The sequence below is a fragment of the Manacus candei genome, unplaced genomic scaffold, assembly GCF_025592945.1.
Source record: "Manacus candei isolate 608988 ecotype Guabito, Panama unplaced genomic scaffold, ASM2559294v1 h1tg000086l, whole genome shotgun sequence".
NCBI lineage: Eukaryota > Metazoa > Chordata > Aves > Passeriformes > Pipridae > Manacus > Manacus candei.
Window position 1 is genome coordinate 1,367,226 of NW_026138134.1, and position 17,280 is coordinate 1,384,505.

Sequence of the window (17,280 nt, forward strand, 5' to 3'; positions counted from 1 at the left end):
CACTCCATGTATATTTTATTAAACTTGTTCTCAGTTCTAGGACTGAATTGAATTCAATTGCACTAAACCCTCACTGAACTTCTTTAGCAGGTTTTTAAACGTGCTCCATTTGAACACTTCCCTTGTTACCCACACTGAGCAGGTCAGGCAGTGAGGCAAGGACACAGCAGAGCTTTGTGTCTGCAGAGTGCCTTCTCCTGACTTAGCAAATAAGAAAGCACCTTTTTTTCTGTAATGGGACCACACCATGCAAATACATGGGTCCATATTTGATTTCAGTTTTCTAAGGGGATAAAATGTTAAAGTGCTTGTGAGTGTTGTGTTTTGGCAGTGAAAAAGGTCAGGTGTCAGTGAGGTTTGAGTAGAGAGAACTGAGGTGATACTGAGAGCTGACACATCTTGTTCTCTCATTAAATTTCTGTCAGAGACCTCCAGCAAACCCAGCTAAAGCCTTTCTGTCTCTGAGTTCCACTCGAGATCTAAGGGGGTGTAGACACTTGTCGCAAGTTGAATATCTCTGTCCTGTGTACAAGCTCAGAAACCAAACTTATAAAATCATATTTTACAGGACTAATGATTTGGTTTGTAGAACTTCTGGCTTTTTTTGATAAACACTAAATAGCTGTGATAACTAATTTGAGAAGTTATTTCTCTCATGCTGGTCATTTGATGATGGATGATGTTATGGGGCATCTGGCCAGGGGAGTTCAGGGGACATATTGAATTAGCAGTTGCTGGTTGAACAGTTCAGATCATACACCCAATGTTCTACCTCCTTGTGTCTCCCCACAGGTTGGATTTTTCCCCAGTGAGTGTGTTGAACTCATTAACGACAAAGTTCCTCAGTCCGTGACCAACTCGGTGCCCAAACCAGGTATGGAAATCTCCTTTTTGGCTGCAGGGACCTGAAATGGAGCTGTCTGTGTTCTGTTCTGGGTCCAATATCTCCTGTACATTATCATGTGTGCTGATCGCCCTCCACACGTACCATGTGCCCTCTGTGTTGGTCACCCACAATTCCTCTCCCACTGTTAAATGTCTTTCCCTTGTTGTGTAAACTCACATCAAGTCCCTCTCCTGCCTGACTTGAGAGATTTTAAACTTGTAAAGTATTTAAGATACTTTGAGCAATCCGTGATTGGGATTTCAGTTCTGGTGTACAGAGAGTGTTGCATATCAGGGGTTTTTTGTTCAGAACATACAGGAACAGAATGTTTTTGCTGACTGAGATGGAATAAATTAATTTGGTACTGGAAGGTTCTTTGTGTTTGAGGATTGATGGAGAAAGTTGGATATAAGAGAACTTGGAATGCTGATTGCTGTGCTCTGGGTGTGTGGCTCCATCTACTTCTTCCTGCCTTCTGGACAGTTCTGTGTGAAATACAGGCAAGTTAATCCCAAGCTCTGCTGAGGAAAGGAATAATAAAGAGAGAATGAGATTTTGGATCTGATTTTACTGTCAACCTTCCCATGCTTCCAGTATGCACTGGAAGGGATCACACTTAGTTGTGCTGGCCTGAGATCTCTGCAGAAATTACTGGAGATGAAGCTTTTGTTTAATTCTGAAATTTCTAAATCTATATATTACTATAGATAAAGATATTTCTGTATCTCTTTTGTATCAAGAGAAGCAGTTTGAATTTGCAGATCTTTCTTAAAATGTTATTCAGCTGGCAAGTTGAGTTGGTGTTGAACTGGTGTTCTTTTCATTCCTCTTCTCTATTTCAGTGGTGTTCCTTATCTTAGAAGATTGCTGACTTGATACTTTAAGACAAATAGATGCAATTCAGAAGTGTGACTTTTTCTAAGGGAAATAAATGCATTTTGTCAGATCAAAGCTTGGGAGTTTGGGTCCAGTGGTGGAAAGTTGAGGTCCTGAGCTGTGAGTGCTCTGTGTGTGCTCTGGAGAGCTGGCAGTTCAGGGGAATGCTGTTCCCAGCCACTGGCACCTCCAGCCTGTGTATTCCTGGGAATGTGCAGGTGCATTTGCTGCAGTCAGTGGCACAGAGATCCCTGGCTGCAGCAGGTGGGCATTCCCTGGATCCAGGATCTGCCCTCCAGGCAGGGCGACTTTAGGCAGGGCAACTGCCCAACCCTAGAGCAGGCAGGGGCAACTTTAAATGTAAAATAACCCCAGGCCAGGCCAGTGGATCCAACCATGAGCAAGGGTTTATTTTTAAACCTGGCTCAGGCAGTGGATTAGCTGGAGGTGCTGGGGAGCAGTGTCTGCTCTGCCCTGCTGGGAGATGATGGAGCTGCACATGAACAGATCCCCTTTGGCTCTGACAACCCCTGGGGTGGATCTCCTCCCTCAGCCTGGGAGATGTTTAGTGTAAAGTTGTCACCAAGAGCCCAGGTCCTGTTCAAAGTCCAGAGCTGGGAGATGCTGCCCAGTCTGAGACTGCCCTGCTGCCCTGCCCTGGGGCTCTCTGGGGGTGCAATTAAAGGCTCCTCAGGAGAGCACTAATGAGCTTCCAGACATGAGGAATGCTGGAGTGATGGTGCAGTTCCTTCTGTGATCCTGGCCTGCCCCTGCTCTGCACACAGATTCCTGGTAGGATCTTTTTGGTGCATTGTGTGTTCTAGCTTTTCCTCCTGGGAATTAACAGCTCTTGGGTGGGGGAGGAGGAGTCTGGAGACTCTTCCTGGAATGCTGCAGAAGTTGGTGGGAGCAAGAAGGAGTCAGGGAGGAGGTTCCCATGGTTAAGCTCGTTGGATGTGGTGCTGGAGGACTCGAGGAATTCTCTGCCTGGAGGGAAAGTGCTTGTGAAATCCAGGAGGGTGAGAGGATGGAGGGGAGGAAGGAGCTCCAGCTCCTGGGCTGTTGTGTGCCGGCACAGCCCAGGAAGGTGACATGGGGCAGGAATGAGGTGCTGGAGCACCCTGGGTGGCTTCAGGAGCACTGCTGCCAAATGGGAAAGTGGATCTTCCCAAGGGCATCCTCCAGAGCCTCACCAGGAACGGCATTGCCATTCCAATATCCATGGCATAATAATATCCAATATTCATGGGATAATGCACTTCCCTCACCCAGATTCCATGCATTTCATGTGTTCTAATCCATGACTTAAACACACAGGGGGTTTCTCATACACTTAAATATCCACATCAGTTATTTCCCCTCTTTACCTCTGTTTAAAATACCAGATTGACTTTTCCCAAGGATCAGAGACTTCCCTAAAAGTCTCACTTGGAGCTGTTGTCCTCACTTGACATTAGCAGGGTTATTTCATCTTGAATTAATGGGAAGTTTTAGATCTGGCCTTGATAAGCCCTACTTATAACAAGCCAACTTTATTTTCTTTAATCCAAATATGATGTGCAGAGCATCCAGGACACTGTGTCTGCAGAGTGAAGCTCTTTGCCACTAAGGAATTTCCAAGCACATGCTGGTTGACTGTCCCTGGATCTGGCTGGGCTGAGGAACCTGATGAAAAGCAGATGGAAAGCAAAGAACTTCCTGCCCTGGGTTTCTATTATTATTTCTAATTAGAGGGTTTGATGTGTACAAGTGGTGGGGACAGCATTTTAATAGAGCCATGAAATATTGCAGTGGGCTCTAATGCAGTTCAGATGGGAATGGAAACACAGGGAATGGGAGAGGAGGGTTGGGATTGAGGGCAGACTCTGCTTTTAAACACTGTTTTCACTGCCTGTGGAAGGATGTGCTTGTACCAGTGGTGGTACAACCAGGGCTAAGACAAGGGAGAGAAAATGGACCATGCAGGAAAACATTATTCAATTCTGAACAGTCAAAATAATAAGAAAGAATATTGTTTTGCTTTGAGTCAACTATGAAATGTATTTAACAATGAAGTTTGGATTCAGGAGGTGCTGGAAGGTACCTGTTGAGTGGTATTTGCCCCCCAGTATTGGGCTGAGCCTGTGCCCTTGTTTTGTTCATGTTCAGTCCTGTAAGAAAATGCTTTTTTACCAGTTGGGATGCAAACTGCCTTCCTGATTCTTTCTATTTATGTAAAAACCCCTGTAAAGATCCAGTAAGGTTCTGTGGGCTCATCAAACCCCACATTTATTGAGCACTTTCCTTTTTTCTGAATTCTTCCACTATTTTTACTCAGATACAATACTGTAATGATAATTTCTCAGCCTAAATTGTTGTACTGGATCCATAGCTAATATGTCCTAGCTGATACTGTCAATTTAGCTGACTTTCAGTGCCACAATAGATGGAATCAGCTCATGTTTAGGAAGATCTTTAAAGATCCAAGATAAAGATTGCATTTGAATTTTAGATATTTGGTGAGAAATGATCTTTAAAATATTCATTGTGCTGCTCAGAAGGAAAAATGGGAATTGCTGCTCTGTTTGTTCCTTCTAAGTGAATGTTTGGGCATTGCCTGTAGGTTCTGGCTGTGTTGACTCTTCCCATTCCCTTCTGTCCATCTCTGCTTGGTCTGTTTTTGGGAAAAGTGTGTTTCTCTCTGTGTGTTCACATTGTCCCTACTCATCCTCTTGGCACAGGCAGCACTCCTCAGCTCTCTGTCCCAGTCTGTCCTCTCTCGTAATTCTGGATAGTCGTAGTTTAACAGTATTTAACCCCCATCTCACCCTCCCCTCACACATCACTTTGTTTCCTGTCTTGTCCTAACAAGCAGCGTCTTGCTGGGACCAAACTTCCTGCAGGGGCCTTGGGGGGGTCGTTTGGGGGAGGTTCTGGGCACAGTTCTTGCTGGGGAGCAGCTGATTTCAGTGGGGATACCCAGAATAAAGCTGCACTTGGCACTGGGACTCTCAGAGCTGAAGGGAAGAAATGAGGGAGAAGGAGGTAATATTTCATTTTTTCGCCTTCCACCCCCCAAAAATCAGCATTTTTAAAGCTTCAGGGGTCCTTCTCACCAGTTCCTCAGTCTCCTTTAGGACGAAGAATGAATAACCCAGCAGCTCTGCCAACTTTATGGAGGAGTTTACAGATTCCTGTCTCATCCTCTCATTTAAATTAGGTTTAACAGGTAAAGACACTCCTACAACGCAGGACCAAGGACACAGTAAAGGGGACCTGTCAGTATTACAAGGTGCTATAAATGACTAATTTTCTTTTTTAAAACATCAATAACAGATTTATCCAGGTCAGCACACCCAGCACAAATAATCCACTGAACTTCAGGAGGATTGAAATTTAGGTCTGGCTCAGCAACAGGCTCTGTCCTGACCTGCTGCAGACTCTGGGCAGTGCTGAATGAATTAATTTTAACTGCAAAAATGCAAATTGAGTTACATTCACTGTGTTAGAGCTGTTGGAATCAAAACAGGCTCCTCAGAGCCTGGCTGTGGATTAACAACCAGGATAAAAAACCAGGATAAAAACCATTGTGATTGGGTTTTTATTTTAATAAAAATCAGGAAGAAGAAGAAGGTGCAAATAAAACTTAAATTCTGCCTGGGTTGAACAGCCATTTGACACCAATGAGAGCATCACGGCTTAATTAGTGCTTTTATAAGGAAAATATGGGAAGTTAAATGGACATAATTAGTACCAGCCTCGTTAATCTGATGTAAACAAACCAGTTGTTTGGCGTTCATGCAACTGTATCATTAAAGCTGAATTGAGTGCAAATTTATTGAGCCAGGACAGGCATCCATGGCCAGCAGGGAAACAGGGGATGAGCTCAGGGCTGCCAGCAGGAGACACAGACTGTGCTTCCAGAGCTGCCAGAGCTCAGCACCAATCCTGCAGGAATCCTGGTCCCTGGCAGAGCTCAGCACTGATCCTGCAGGAATCCTGGTCCCTGGCAGAGCTCAGCACTGATCCTGCAGGAATCCTGGTCCCTGGCAGAGCTCAGCACCAATCCTGCAGGAATCCTGGTCCCTGGCAGAGCTCAGCACCAATCCTGCAGGAATCCTGGTCCCTGTGCTCCTGCAGGGCTGGAGCTCAAACAGATTCCTCCTCCTCACTGAGAGGTGTTTGACAAGGGGTGTTTCAGTGTCTCTGTTTTGTTCAGTCCTACCTGGCCACCCCTTTCCTGGATAGCATGGGCAGGGATTTGGGAGGAGAGGCCAGCAGTCGGAGTGTGGAGATGCTTCCTTAGGAGGCTTCTCTGTGCCTTTGGAAGGTGCTGCAGGGATTGCCCAAAGTTGTGGAAGCCCCCATGGTTTTCCAAGAAAAGCCCCCAGGACTGAGCCAATGGAGATTTCAGCAGGTCAAGGCCAACCTGCCCATGGAATCCCAGGGTTCCCTGGGAATCATGGGTTCATGGAATCCCTGAGGTTGGAAAAGCCCTCTGAGATGATCCAGTCCAGCCATTAACCCCCCTGACCGTGGCCCCCAGTGCCACATCCACACCTTTCCTGGACTTTCTCTCTTCCATCCAAAAAACCAAATTAGCACTTGGGGGTGAGGCAGAGCTAAATCTGCCTTCTCTGCAATTCCTGATTTTCAGGAGGAACACCTTTTGCTGACAGCAAATTATTCTCAGAAAAATTCTGAGATGTCTCAAGATAATTTCAGGTATCTCAGAGAAAAATTCTGAGGCGATTATTCCTCTTTTTGCATTGGATGAAGAGCAAGAAAAAGCAGCTGTTTGCTTGAGCGCCATTAGAAGTGGAGGAAAATTCAATATATAGTAAAGCCTGGGCAGGGATGGGCCTTGTGCTGAGAGATCAAACGTGCAAAATGTTTGGGTTTTTTCAAGCTGGGACATGCTGGGTGGGAATTCCTGGATCCTAATGAATTTCCAAAGAGTTTAGGGAATAAAACCCCAACCAACTTGAAGGATTGGGTCCATGGTTGTATTGTGTATAACCCAGCTGAGCTTTGTATGAAATGAGCCCATTTTTACTGGGGGTGTGTTTTAACCAACTGTTTTTTGTTTGGTTTTTCCCTGTGTTTAATGATCCCTTCCCAGTCTCCCCAGCCCATGGAGCCCGCCCAGCATCCTGGAGCTACTTCCCCCCTTGTACGTTTTCATTGATTCCTTTTTCCCTCTTTCATTCTTTCCCTGTTTCTCTGTGTCTCCTTTTCTTCCCCTTTCTTTTTCTTCTGTACATTCAGGTCAGTAGCACTGATGCCCTGAAGGATATTAGGGAAACCCAAACAACCCTTTATTCTAAGCTTTTTAAAGGCTCTTTGGACTTAAAATAATACAGCAGGGAAACAGCAAAGCTGATTTTAACTCTTTTCTGGAGGTCAGAGAATCATTTTGAATTCATAAAAAGATTGAAAAGATTAAAAAGAAAGAATTTAAGTACCAAGCAACTAAATATGAATGTCAGTGTGAAAGAAAGAGAAGGTAAAAATGGGTGATGGAGTAGATTTAAACGTGGCTTTCAGTGTTTGTTAGACTTGGCAGTTTTCAGAAGCCAAGATTCCTTTTTCTTTTTGAAGATCAGGGAATGCTGTTTGTGCTCAGCATCTCTCAATGCCCCAAGTGAACTATTAAGTGGATTATTTATCCAGAGTCCTGCTTTATGTTGCCATGGTCCTTTTTAGATCCTGCTTGTGCTGCTCTGAACCTCCCAGCAAAGCCTGGTGTCAGTAAAACCCGGGGCTGTTTCTGGAGATTTATCAGGTTTTGCAGTAAAGGCCTCATTTCCACAAATCAGCTCCCCCTGGGATGGTGTTTGGATTCCATAAATGAGTCTTAAAACTGGATATGCAAATCTGTACATAGATATATTGTAACATATATAATATTCATGTGCATATATATTTTTTGCCCAAGCACATACCCACCTCCAGCCTGTTGCATGGAGACTGTGCTGATACCCCTGTAACGTGGGAAACGGGGATGTGCTTCCCATTCCCAATGCTTCCTCCAGGACAAGAATGTTTTTTGGCAGCAAACTTGTTTCTGGTGTGAGGACTCAACTTCCTGAGCATGTGCCAAGATTATCAGATGCCTCTGGCCAGAAAGGGAGACTGATCCAGGAGGGAAAACAGCATTTGAGTGTCAGATATATCATGGACAGGAAGGCTTCTTCCACTGCACATTCCCAAACCAACAAGAGCCAGGGAATGTTTAAACTGGGATGGAGTTTTTTAAGATTAAAGGTAAAACCTTATTGTTATGACTGGCCATATCCAGTGATAAATAAATAACCTGCCACAAAGTTTGTGAGGAATCAGAATAGCAAATTCTTGTAAGATCCAAGGAGTTTCCCTTGGTCACACAAGTATGGAGAAAAGATTTTCCTGATTTTTTTCCCACTCCTGTAGTCAAGGTTCTTGAGTCCATGAGCCCTTCAAAGATACAATTCCTGCTAAGGATCAGTAGCAGTTAAATTCAGGTAACACAGGCAGGGTTTAGACTTGTCTCTTTTTTTCAGGCAGAGTTTAAACCTGTCTGTTTTTCAGGCAGGGTTTTAGCCTGTCTGGTTTTTTCAGGCAGGGGTTTTTTTCCCAGGTTTTTAACATGAAAACAAGGCATGGCCACATTTCTGGTTGCTTAATGCACCCTCAGGGGTCAGTGTTCATCCCCCTCCCCTCGGAGCTGTTTGTCAGAAGGAAGATTTCGACACCAGAGCAGAGCTCTGATATTTCTACTCAGAGGTACAAGGCCTATTAGTGGTTCTGCTTGTTTTTCCTGGGAAATTAATTCCTTTTGACAGCCATGGCCCTTTATGAGTCATGGAATTGCCACAGAGATTAGAAACTTGGCTGGGGCTGCTCCCAGAGCACCCCTGAGAGCTCAGGAGCCACATCCTGCCATCCCTGAGCTGTGCTCTGCACTGTGCTTGCTGTTCATAACATCCCTGTGTACCAGAGAGCGTGGTTCTGCTCCCAGGAATTCATCCAGGATTTCATACATCCATGTATTTTTGAAGTGTGGAAGCTCTGGGGTCCTGTTCAGGCTTTGCTGGTGGAGGGGGAAGTTCCTTTCTGGGCTCGTGAGGAAGTTTTTAGACACTGAAGTTCTTTTTTGGCTCTTAGCTTCCCCAGATAAATAAGCTGAGCTCTGGATAGGGAGGCAAGGACTGGAACAGGGTTTTGAGTGGGACAAAGTGCCCTTGACAACAAACTCGAGGTCCTTGGTCTCTCAAGCACCCCAAAGGCCATTCCTGGGCAAGCTGTGCTTTTAAAATCACTGATTCTTCCACCAGCATTTGCCACCCTAAACCAACATCCTTTTTATATAATTTTTTAACTCTTTTTACAGTGAAAACTCTCTTGAGAGTGTTCACCCAATCCCAGAATCCCAGACTTCTCTGAGCTGGGAGGGATCTTAAAGATCATCTCATTCCACCCCCTGCCATGGGACTGGAATTGGGAATTAGCCTGGATACACTGTGGTCACACCTGAGCCAGCTCCAAGCCCAGCTCTTCAGGCATCCACCTTCCTCCTCAGCAGCTCCAGTTTCTGGGGGGGCTCACTGACCTCATTTCAGCTCAGATTTGGGGGCTCACTGACCTCATTTCAGCTCAGATTTGGGGGCTCACCCAGCTCATTTCAGCTCAGATTTGGGGGATCATTCAGCTCATTTCAGCTCAGATTTGGGGGCTCACTGACCTCATTTCAGCTCAGATTTGAGGGCTCACTCAGCTCATTTCAGCTCAGATTTGGGGCTCATCTAGCTCATTTCAGCTCAGATTTGGGGCTCACTGACCTCATTTCAGCTCAGATTTAGGCTCATCCAGCTCATTTCAGCTCAGATTTGGGGGCTCACCCAGCTCATTTCAGCTCAGATTTGGGGGCTCACCCAGCTCATTTCAGCTCACCTCCTCTTTGTTTGCTACCCATCCTGTGAGCTCAGTGTGTCACTTCACTCCCACTCCTTTTTGCACACAGACATTGTCAGGTAGGGATAGTTCAGGCCTGGAACAAGCCAGAGAAGCAGCAGCTCTTCGTGCCCAGCACTGAACTCTGCATTTCTCCAGTTGCTGTCTCTCCATGTTGAATTGTTGGTCTCCTGCAGGAGATATTTAATTTGACTGTGTCCCTGCTCTTGCCTTGTGTCTGTCCCTCTGCCCCTTGCCCCATGTGCAGATCTGGAGATGGATTGGTGTAAAACCAGGCTCTGCACATGTTACCCAGGCTCTGAACCAGCCCCACCTGAGCTCAGGTAGAGCCTCTTGTGCACCATCTCTGTCCTAACCAAGTCTAACCCCGTGTGTTGTAGCAGTAACCCCTCACTAACTCCCTAGCTTTGCTGACAGAAGGTAGATGTAGTTGAAATAGTGTGTTATGAATTTTTTTACATTAAAATCTGTTGGGCAGAAACCTGATTCTGAGCATCCACCTTCTCACAGGCAGATTTTCTGCCAGTGATTTCAGCAGAGCCCAAATCTTGGGGGTGATGCTTAACACCCCTGTGTACCAGTAGCCACGTGGATATTAATCTGTATATCAGAATTTAGCTTCTTTTCCCCCTCCAGCTGCTGAATTTCTAAATATAAAGTGTTCTTCTTTCCCCAGGCTTTCAATTTGGGCCTCAGAGAGATCTATCCAAAGAGGGTTCCAAACCCTCTGTGACCACGTTGTGGAAGAAAGGACTTGCTTGAATAAGAGAGGAGACATGTGGTTAAATGCTGCAGCTTTCTGGCAGTGTAAATGTGCCCAGATGCAGAGAGAGCACAAAACAACTGTGTTGTGTTGGCATTGCCATGACAACGCCCTGCAGCTCTTCAAAAGTAGCATTAGGTAAAATTAAAGTGTTCCAGTGGAACTGAGGAGCTGAGATATGTCCCTGGGACATAAACAAATTCCTCCTCACTTACTGAGAGGTGTTTGACAACAGGCATTTCAATGTATTTGTTTTGTTAAATCATACCTGGACTTTGGTTTCTCTTGAGTGCTTGGAAAGAAATAAGTGGAATTTTAGGAGAAGCATATCCTGCTATCCAACAACTGGTATAACATTTCAGTTTATTAAAGAGGCCAGTGCTTGTGCAGTTCAGTGATTTAAGTGCTTGCTAAGTGCCAGGCATCTCTTCTAATTGTATTTCAACTGACTGCAAATCTTCTTGTGGTTTATGTGTAAAGCTCTGCCTCTGCTGAAATCCTTGTCTGGCTTCCCATTGTACCTCCTAAAGTCACCAAAGGCGGATTTATTTTTAAACTAGGCTTTAGGGCTTTATTTCACTCCCATAATAAGTGCTGTATGCTTGCTTTATAAAAAAAAGACTATTATTTTGCTGGTAGTTTGTGCCTTGGATACATCAGGAGTGTGCAACTTCACCTTCCATAGTTGTGTTGCATTGTTTGCTCTCAGTGCAGTGAGTTCTGATACTGGGAATTGCTCCAGTAATTACCTGGTTTTAGGGGAAGGGGATTTACTGCACAACTCTGAGATTGGTTAGTCTTTTTAGGTCTTTAAATCTGAAGTTCAAATCAGAACTGCAGCAGCATTTTCCTTAGTTTTTCATTTCCTTGGAGTCTTCTCTTGCCTCCCTTGTTTCAAGTGATTCTTCCTCCTTCTTTTGTTGCTTCCCGTTTTTTGGCAGAAATAGAAAGGGATGAGAGCTGTGGGCTGAGCTGTGGAAGTGCTGCTATATCCAGGATTCATCTGGTGCTCTATGGAATGTGCACCATAAAATCTGTGAGCCTGCCGGAAGAGTAGGAGTTGGGGAGAACAGCTCCCAGCTCCTGTGTGCTGGGGAGAGATGGCCAGGAATGTGCATGACAGGCTCTGTGTTCCCTGGGCAAGAAGGGCTGGGGATGGTGGAGCATCCCAGCAGCAGCATCTGTCCTGCCTGGGACTGAGGAGTCACTCTCAGCCTTCTCCATTCCCCCTCTGCAGGAGAGCACGTCCTGGATATGTGCCTGAAAATCCACTTGAGGATTCCTGAGGTTGCTTCATAGTTTAGCATTTGAAGAGAATTGCAGGTGCATTATGGATGCAGGTACCAGGGAGTTGCAGTTTTGGGAGTTCTTCACCAGACTGGGACAAGCAGTGATTTACCTGGAGCAGGTTTTAGAGTTAAAAAGTGTCAAGTATTTTTTCTGCACTCTATCAATGAGAATGTGTTTTTATATGGAACTTGCTTTTGAATTTAGTTCTGCAGTGGCAAATCTGAAATGTTTTCCTGTCTACCTCAATAAAATGTATAAACCTTGGCTAACTCCTAAGTGAGAGAAGACCAAGAATTTGAAGTATTTCACCAAGTTTCTAAGGACATGAGGTATTAGGAGTCAATGTATTTTTCCTTCCTCCTTAATCCTTTAATCCTTTAACAGTGCAGATGTTTTCTGACAATGCCAGTAAGCCCCAAAGTCCACTTTGGTGCTTTCTGAGCACTCCTGGTTGTGTTTCTTGCCCACAGACTGGAGTTTGGGTGATGTTTGTAGCTGGTGCAGGATCTGCAGCTGAGCCAGCCCCTGTTCCTGTGACGTTTCTGGGTGCTCTGGAACTGCCTGGGTGCTTCTCAGCCACTTGGGAGTGAGTTGGCTGACATTTTCTTCCAGAGGCCTGGCTTTGGGAGCCTGGAGGAGAAGAGCAGGATCTGGGGGTTGGTGCTGTGTCTGGAGGAGAAGAGCAGGATCTGGGGGTTGGTGCTGTGTCTGGAGGAGAAGAGCAGGATCTGGGGGTTGGTGCTGTGTCTGGAGGGTCCAGGGGAAGCCGTGGCAGAGGCAGAGAAACTTGGCAGGGCAGGAGACCCATCCTTTGTGGGAAGAGCAGGAGAGAAGCTGGACTGAACCAAAAAGGCATCTGCAGAGACCTGGGAAGAAGATGGAGATATAGTTTGGTTCTGCTGTTTCATTTATATATTCCTTTTCTAGCTGAAGTCAAAAGAGAGTTTTCTAACCTGTCCAGGCCCTGCTTGAGCCCTCCCAGCCCGCAGGGAGTGGAGCCTGTGTGGTTCCAGGAACAAGAGCCATGTGCTTTCCAGGGCTCAGCTGAGCACAGGGGTGTTGTCTGGTGTAACCTCGAGGTGCAAGCTGAGGCAGGTGGTGGCTCTGGTGGCCTTTTGGCTCCTCTCTGCAATCCCAGGAAGGCCCAGGTGAGGTGTCAGGGAAGGAGCCTCAGTCTCCATCTCCCACCAAGTTTGTGTTCAGGATTTCCCTGGCATAGCTGAGTCTGCTGGAAGGTTGAAAAAGGTCACACTCAGAGCTGGCAGAGTGTATCTCCCAAAAAACCCCCAACCAGCCACCCTTGATGGGGTGCAGGCTCATGACAGAGGAGTCCTTTGGCAGCTCTGGGGATCCCAGGGGAAGCAGCAGAGCTCTGCCAGTTGAGGAGCATCCCCTGCTCCATCCCAGCATATCCTACATCCCCACTGGGAGGCACTACTGGTGTAATTACAGCCCTGGAAATCGGCCTCCTGAAAGCACAGGAAGTGCCTGGAACAGGGAGAGGGAAGAGACACGTGAATTGCTGTGTTCCCTGGAGTGCAGTTCCTCCTTGTGTGTGGTCACTGAGGCTTTTGGAAGAAGCTGGACCCATAAACAGCAGCTTCAGGCATCTCACACTTTGTCAGGTAATTTTGTGGTGAGTCTTGGCCATGTTTCCTGGGGAATTTTAACTGGAAAAGAAAAGGAACAAGGGATCCATGAACAGTCTGCAGGCATCAGTTCAGAAATAATTGCGTAGACCCATGTTTTGTGCAGGTAAAAAAGAGCTGTATTAATGTTTGTTATGGAAGATTCCTGGTATTTGGGGCTTGGAGAGGTTGGATCCACCAAAATAGGATGAGTACTGTGAAGTAAAGGGGTGAAACTTGGCTGAGTGCAGGGGTGTTGAAGGTACTATGTGCTATTAATAAGGCCAGCTTCCTTTTCACATGTTCTGTGCTGCTTTCTCACTCTCCACTTATTCAGGTTGAGGGGTTTGTTATTTTTAAACTACGTTTCTTCCTTTCTCACAAGCTCTGTCAAAATGGGACTTAACTCTAATAATAGTTGGCTTGAGCAAAACTCTGCAGTTGTGCTGAAAGCTTTGGAATCATGGGAAGAGGGAGTTTGTTCTGCTCTAGTTTTCCTCTCCTTTTCTCCTGAATAATTCTCTATATTAGTGTGGGAGACAAGTTGTGGCTTAGAAATACCTTGAGGCAGCTTTAACCTTGGGTGATGGCTCTGATCTCTGCTTGCATTGGCACATGGATTTATCGAGGGTTGTGCCATGAATAGCCCAAATCTCCCTTTAAAACCTGGGCCTGGGAAGTTCACAAAGGCTGAGCAGCTACAGCATCACCTCTCTGTGCACAAAGAAGGGGTGCTGGAGCTCTGATTCCATCCCATAGGGATCAGTGATGTTGCTACATCTGCAAGAAAGTGTCTATGTGAAACCAGGAATTAAGATTGGAAGCGAGTGAGGCTGGAGAATATACACTGGCAAATCCATAATGTTTGTTTGGCTTCCTTGGAAGGTCTTGGTTTGGGCAGGGATGTGGTGTGTGTTTGAGAGGATCCTTAAATGAACATGTAGAAATGCATGTTGTCCACTGCTTGGACAAGATCTGTGGTGTGTTTCCATCAGAAATCCTCAGTGAGCAGCCAAGGCTCCCTCTGCCCCTCTCGGTGCTCCCCCCTTTCTGCCCCTCTCCCTGACAGTGAATTCATCACCTGCAGATCAGCCCTGTGGCCTTTAGGACTTGCTTTGCAGTTCAGGAATCAGCCCATGCCTGGGATGTTGCTGCTGTGAACTTCCCTCTGCCGGGTTTGGTTGCAGATCTCGTGCCACAGGAGTGCTCCTTCATCCCGGAGCTGTGGTGGGAAGCACCAAATTCCATCAGTTGGTTCTCATGGAAACCTTTGCCGAGGGAAAGGCAAGTGCAGGTCCTCTCTTACCTGCTTGGCTCTGTGTCACATCGTTCCTAACTGTGTTTTTACCCTTGGAAATGGAATAGTTGGAATCTTTCTTGCAAGCCATGACAGACCGTGGCTACACCCACCAAAGCTCGGTGACCACAGTTAATTCACCACGTGGGGCCACCCCAGGGACTTGTCCAGAGAAGCTGTGGCTGCCCCTGGATCCCTGGAAGTGTCCAAGGCCAGGTTGGACAGGGCTTGGAGCAACCTGGGCTAGTGGAAGGTGTCCCTGCCCATGGTAGGGACTGGATGGGCTCTAAGGTCCTTCCAACCCAAACCATTCTGGGATTTGATGATTCTACACTCTGTGACATGAGATACCTGGATGTCAGACCTGGCTGCTGCCAGCTCTGGGAATCAAATCCCACATTTTAAGGTATTCCATGGCAGTCTGTTGCACGACGTGCTGCTCTGTTGGGGGTTTTTAATCCCTCAGCCTGCTTTCATCTATAATCTTAGTTTCTCTCCAACACCTTTTTATTTTTTTTTTAAAGGGGTTTTGTTTATTTGGGGGGGTTTGTGTGTGTGTTTTAGGAGCACTTGATTGCAGGATAAATGTAACTGAGTCAGAAGCAGCATTGGAACATAGTGGCTGCCTGATGCCTATGGATGGAGGATGGCTTGAAGCTTCCTGGAGTGGTTATATTTGCAAAAACCAGAAAGTGGAAGAAGGTACAGGCTGTACTAATAACATTCTTTGGGTTACTTTGCCTTCCCAGTGCTTCTGTCTGAAATAACTTCTGGAGGACAGGGTAAAGTTCAGGATTGAATTTGTGACAGGCACACAGATGGACCTTTTTTGTCTGTGATTTCAAATGCTTGGGCTTATTAGCTGAGTTTAAAAGATAAGACATTCATTATCTACCTCTCTGCTCCGTGGCATGCTGAAGAACACCTCAGTAGTGGAGGATGTATCTCTTTCACTTGTTTGATAAAAAAAAAAAATAGTGGCTTAAAATTGTCTGGCAAAAGAAATTAGGAACAGAAAATAATCACATATGATTATTATTTCAGTCAAATATTTTGAAGCAGCAGGAGGACACCCCAGTTCTGTTCAGGGCAGAGACCCCCTGTGCAGGTGCAGAACGTCCAGGTGCAGAAGAGCCACGTCCCTGGTTGCTCAGGTTTCATTCCTTAAAGAAAGGCATTTTCTAACAAGGATTAAGGATTTTCCTTTACAGGAAAAAAGTGCAGGTGGGGGAAAGGTGTGTCATTGTACACCAGGTAGTGAAATACCTCCTCAGAGCAGTAATTTCAAAGGTAAAACCCAAGTCTGCAGCTGAGGGAGCTCTGTGTTACTGGGAGTGCAGCTCTTAATTTAGAGCAAAAATAGGATTGGGCACCCCCTGGCCTTAGTTTGAAACTGGGCACCAGCAAAGTGTGGGAATGGAACAGTTTGTCACAACGGGGTTCATCAGCCTTGGAGGATTCTTCCTAACCAAGCCTGGCCTGCATTAAAAAGGAAAAAAAAAAATTATATAGGGCCCATGTAACACGTGCTGGCAGTTCTGGGTGGCTCATGGTGGTGCTGCTCTGAAGTCCTGGGTGCTGTTTGGAATTGTGTGTGCATTTTCCATGTAAATTTGGAACAGCCTGGCTTCTGGTGTATTCATTTCCCCAGTTTTAGGAGATTTACCAGCTTTTATCAACAGGCTCAATAGGAAGAACGTTCCTGGAATGGTGAGTTGGTACCAGGGAGAAGGTTTTGTGTTTGGAATTGTGCATAGAGGAGTGGATTTAGGAGTCATGCTTGGCTGCTGAGCTGAAACACACTGTGACACTGTGATCATTGTCCAAGCAAAACAAGGACAGCAATAAACACCAACAATAAGGAGCTGGAGAAGGGGTGTTATCGAGACATGTGAGTCAGCAAACAGTCCTGAAAACAGCACGTTGGCTTGAGGAGAAAGCTGAGCACCAACAGAAAGTTCTGCCCCGATCATTGAGATTTCTGCATATAGAGAAGCAAATTTCTCCTTAATCCCTGTGACCCTGACGTTGTGCACCTTTATCTACTGATCCCAGTTTTAAAGTGTGTGACAGCAATCCCTGGGGTTGATGAGCTGGTTCCAGCCTGGTGTGAACTGGGGGCTCAAGGTCAGAGTGGTTAAAGCACAGGGCAGAATTTAGTCCTCAAGTGATAAATGAAGGTAAGGCCATGGTTTCAGTGGCATTAGAAAAAGGCTGGAAGGCTTGGCTGAGGCTTCCTGACCTCCTTAGCTCTCATCCCTGCTCCCAATGCAGGGATGGCAGTGCTGGGGGTGAGGTCAGGCCATGGTGTCTCTGCCCTGGCACAGCTGGGTTGGACCTGGGCTGGAACTGGGTCACTCTAAAACGAGCCCTGTCCTTCTGCTTGGCTTTCAGACAGCACAACTCCGGGGGAATTTTTAATGGAATTTGTTTGCAGTGATGTGATCAATGCAGCCCCTGACTGTGCTGGTTCACAGCCCCTGGGAGTGGGAATCACTCTGTGACTGGATTAACAGAGGGACCCCCTGGGTGCTGTCCCAGGGCTGTGGGGGCAGGTGGGCTCAGGGCCCAGCCTGTGCCTGCTCTGCAAGCTGGGACATGTTTCTGT

The 17,280-nt window shown here is 46.3% G+C and overlaps 1 protein-coding gene across 5 annotated transcripts in view; it reads left to right on the plus strand.

Annotated features, from left to right (window-relative positions):
- The window catches only part of ARHGAP32 (Rho GTPase activating protein 32), a 187,528-nt gene that overhangs the window by 118,560 nt on the left and 51,688 nt on the right, over positions 1-17,280 (plus strand). For all 5 annotated transcript variants that reach the window (XR_007908469.1, XR_007908470.1, XM_051812391.1 and 2 more), the window contains one exon: positions 793-874. Coding sequence is in view for 3 of the 5 variants with exons in the window: in XM_051812391.1 (XP_051668351.1) it covers positions 793-874 (82 nt within the window). In the remaining 2 variants the exon portion in view is untranslated. The remainder of the gene's footprint in view (positions 1-792; positions 875-17,280) is intronic.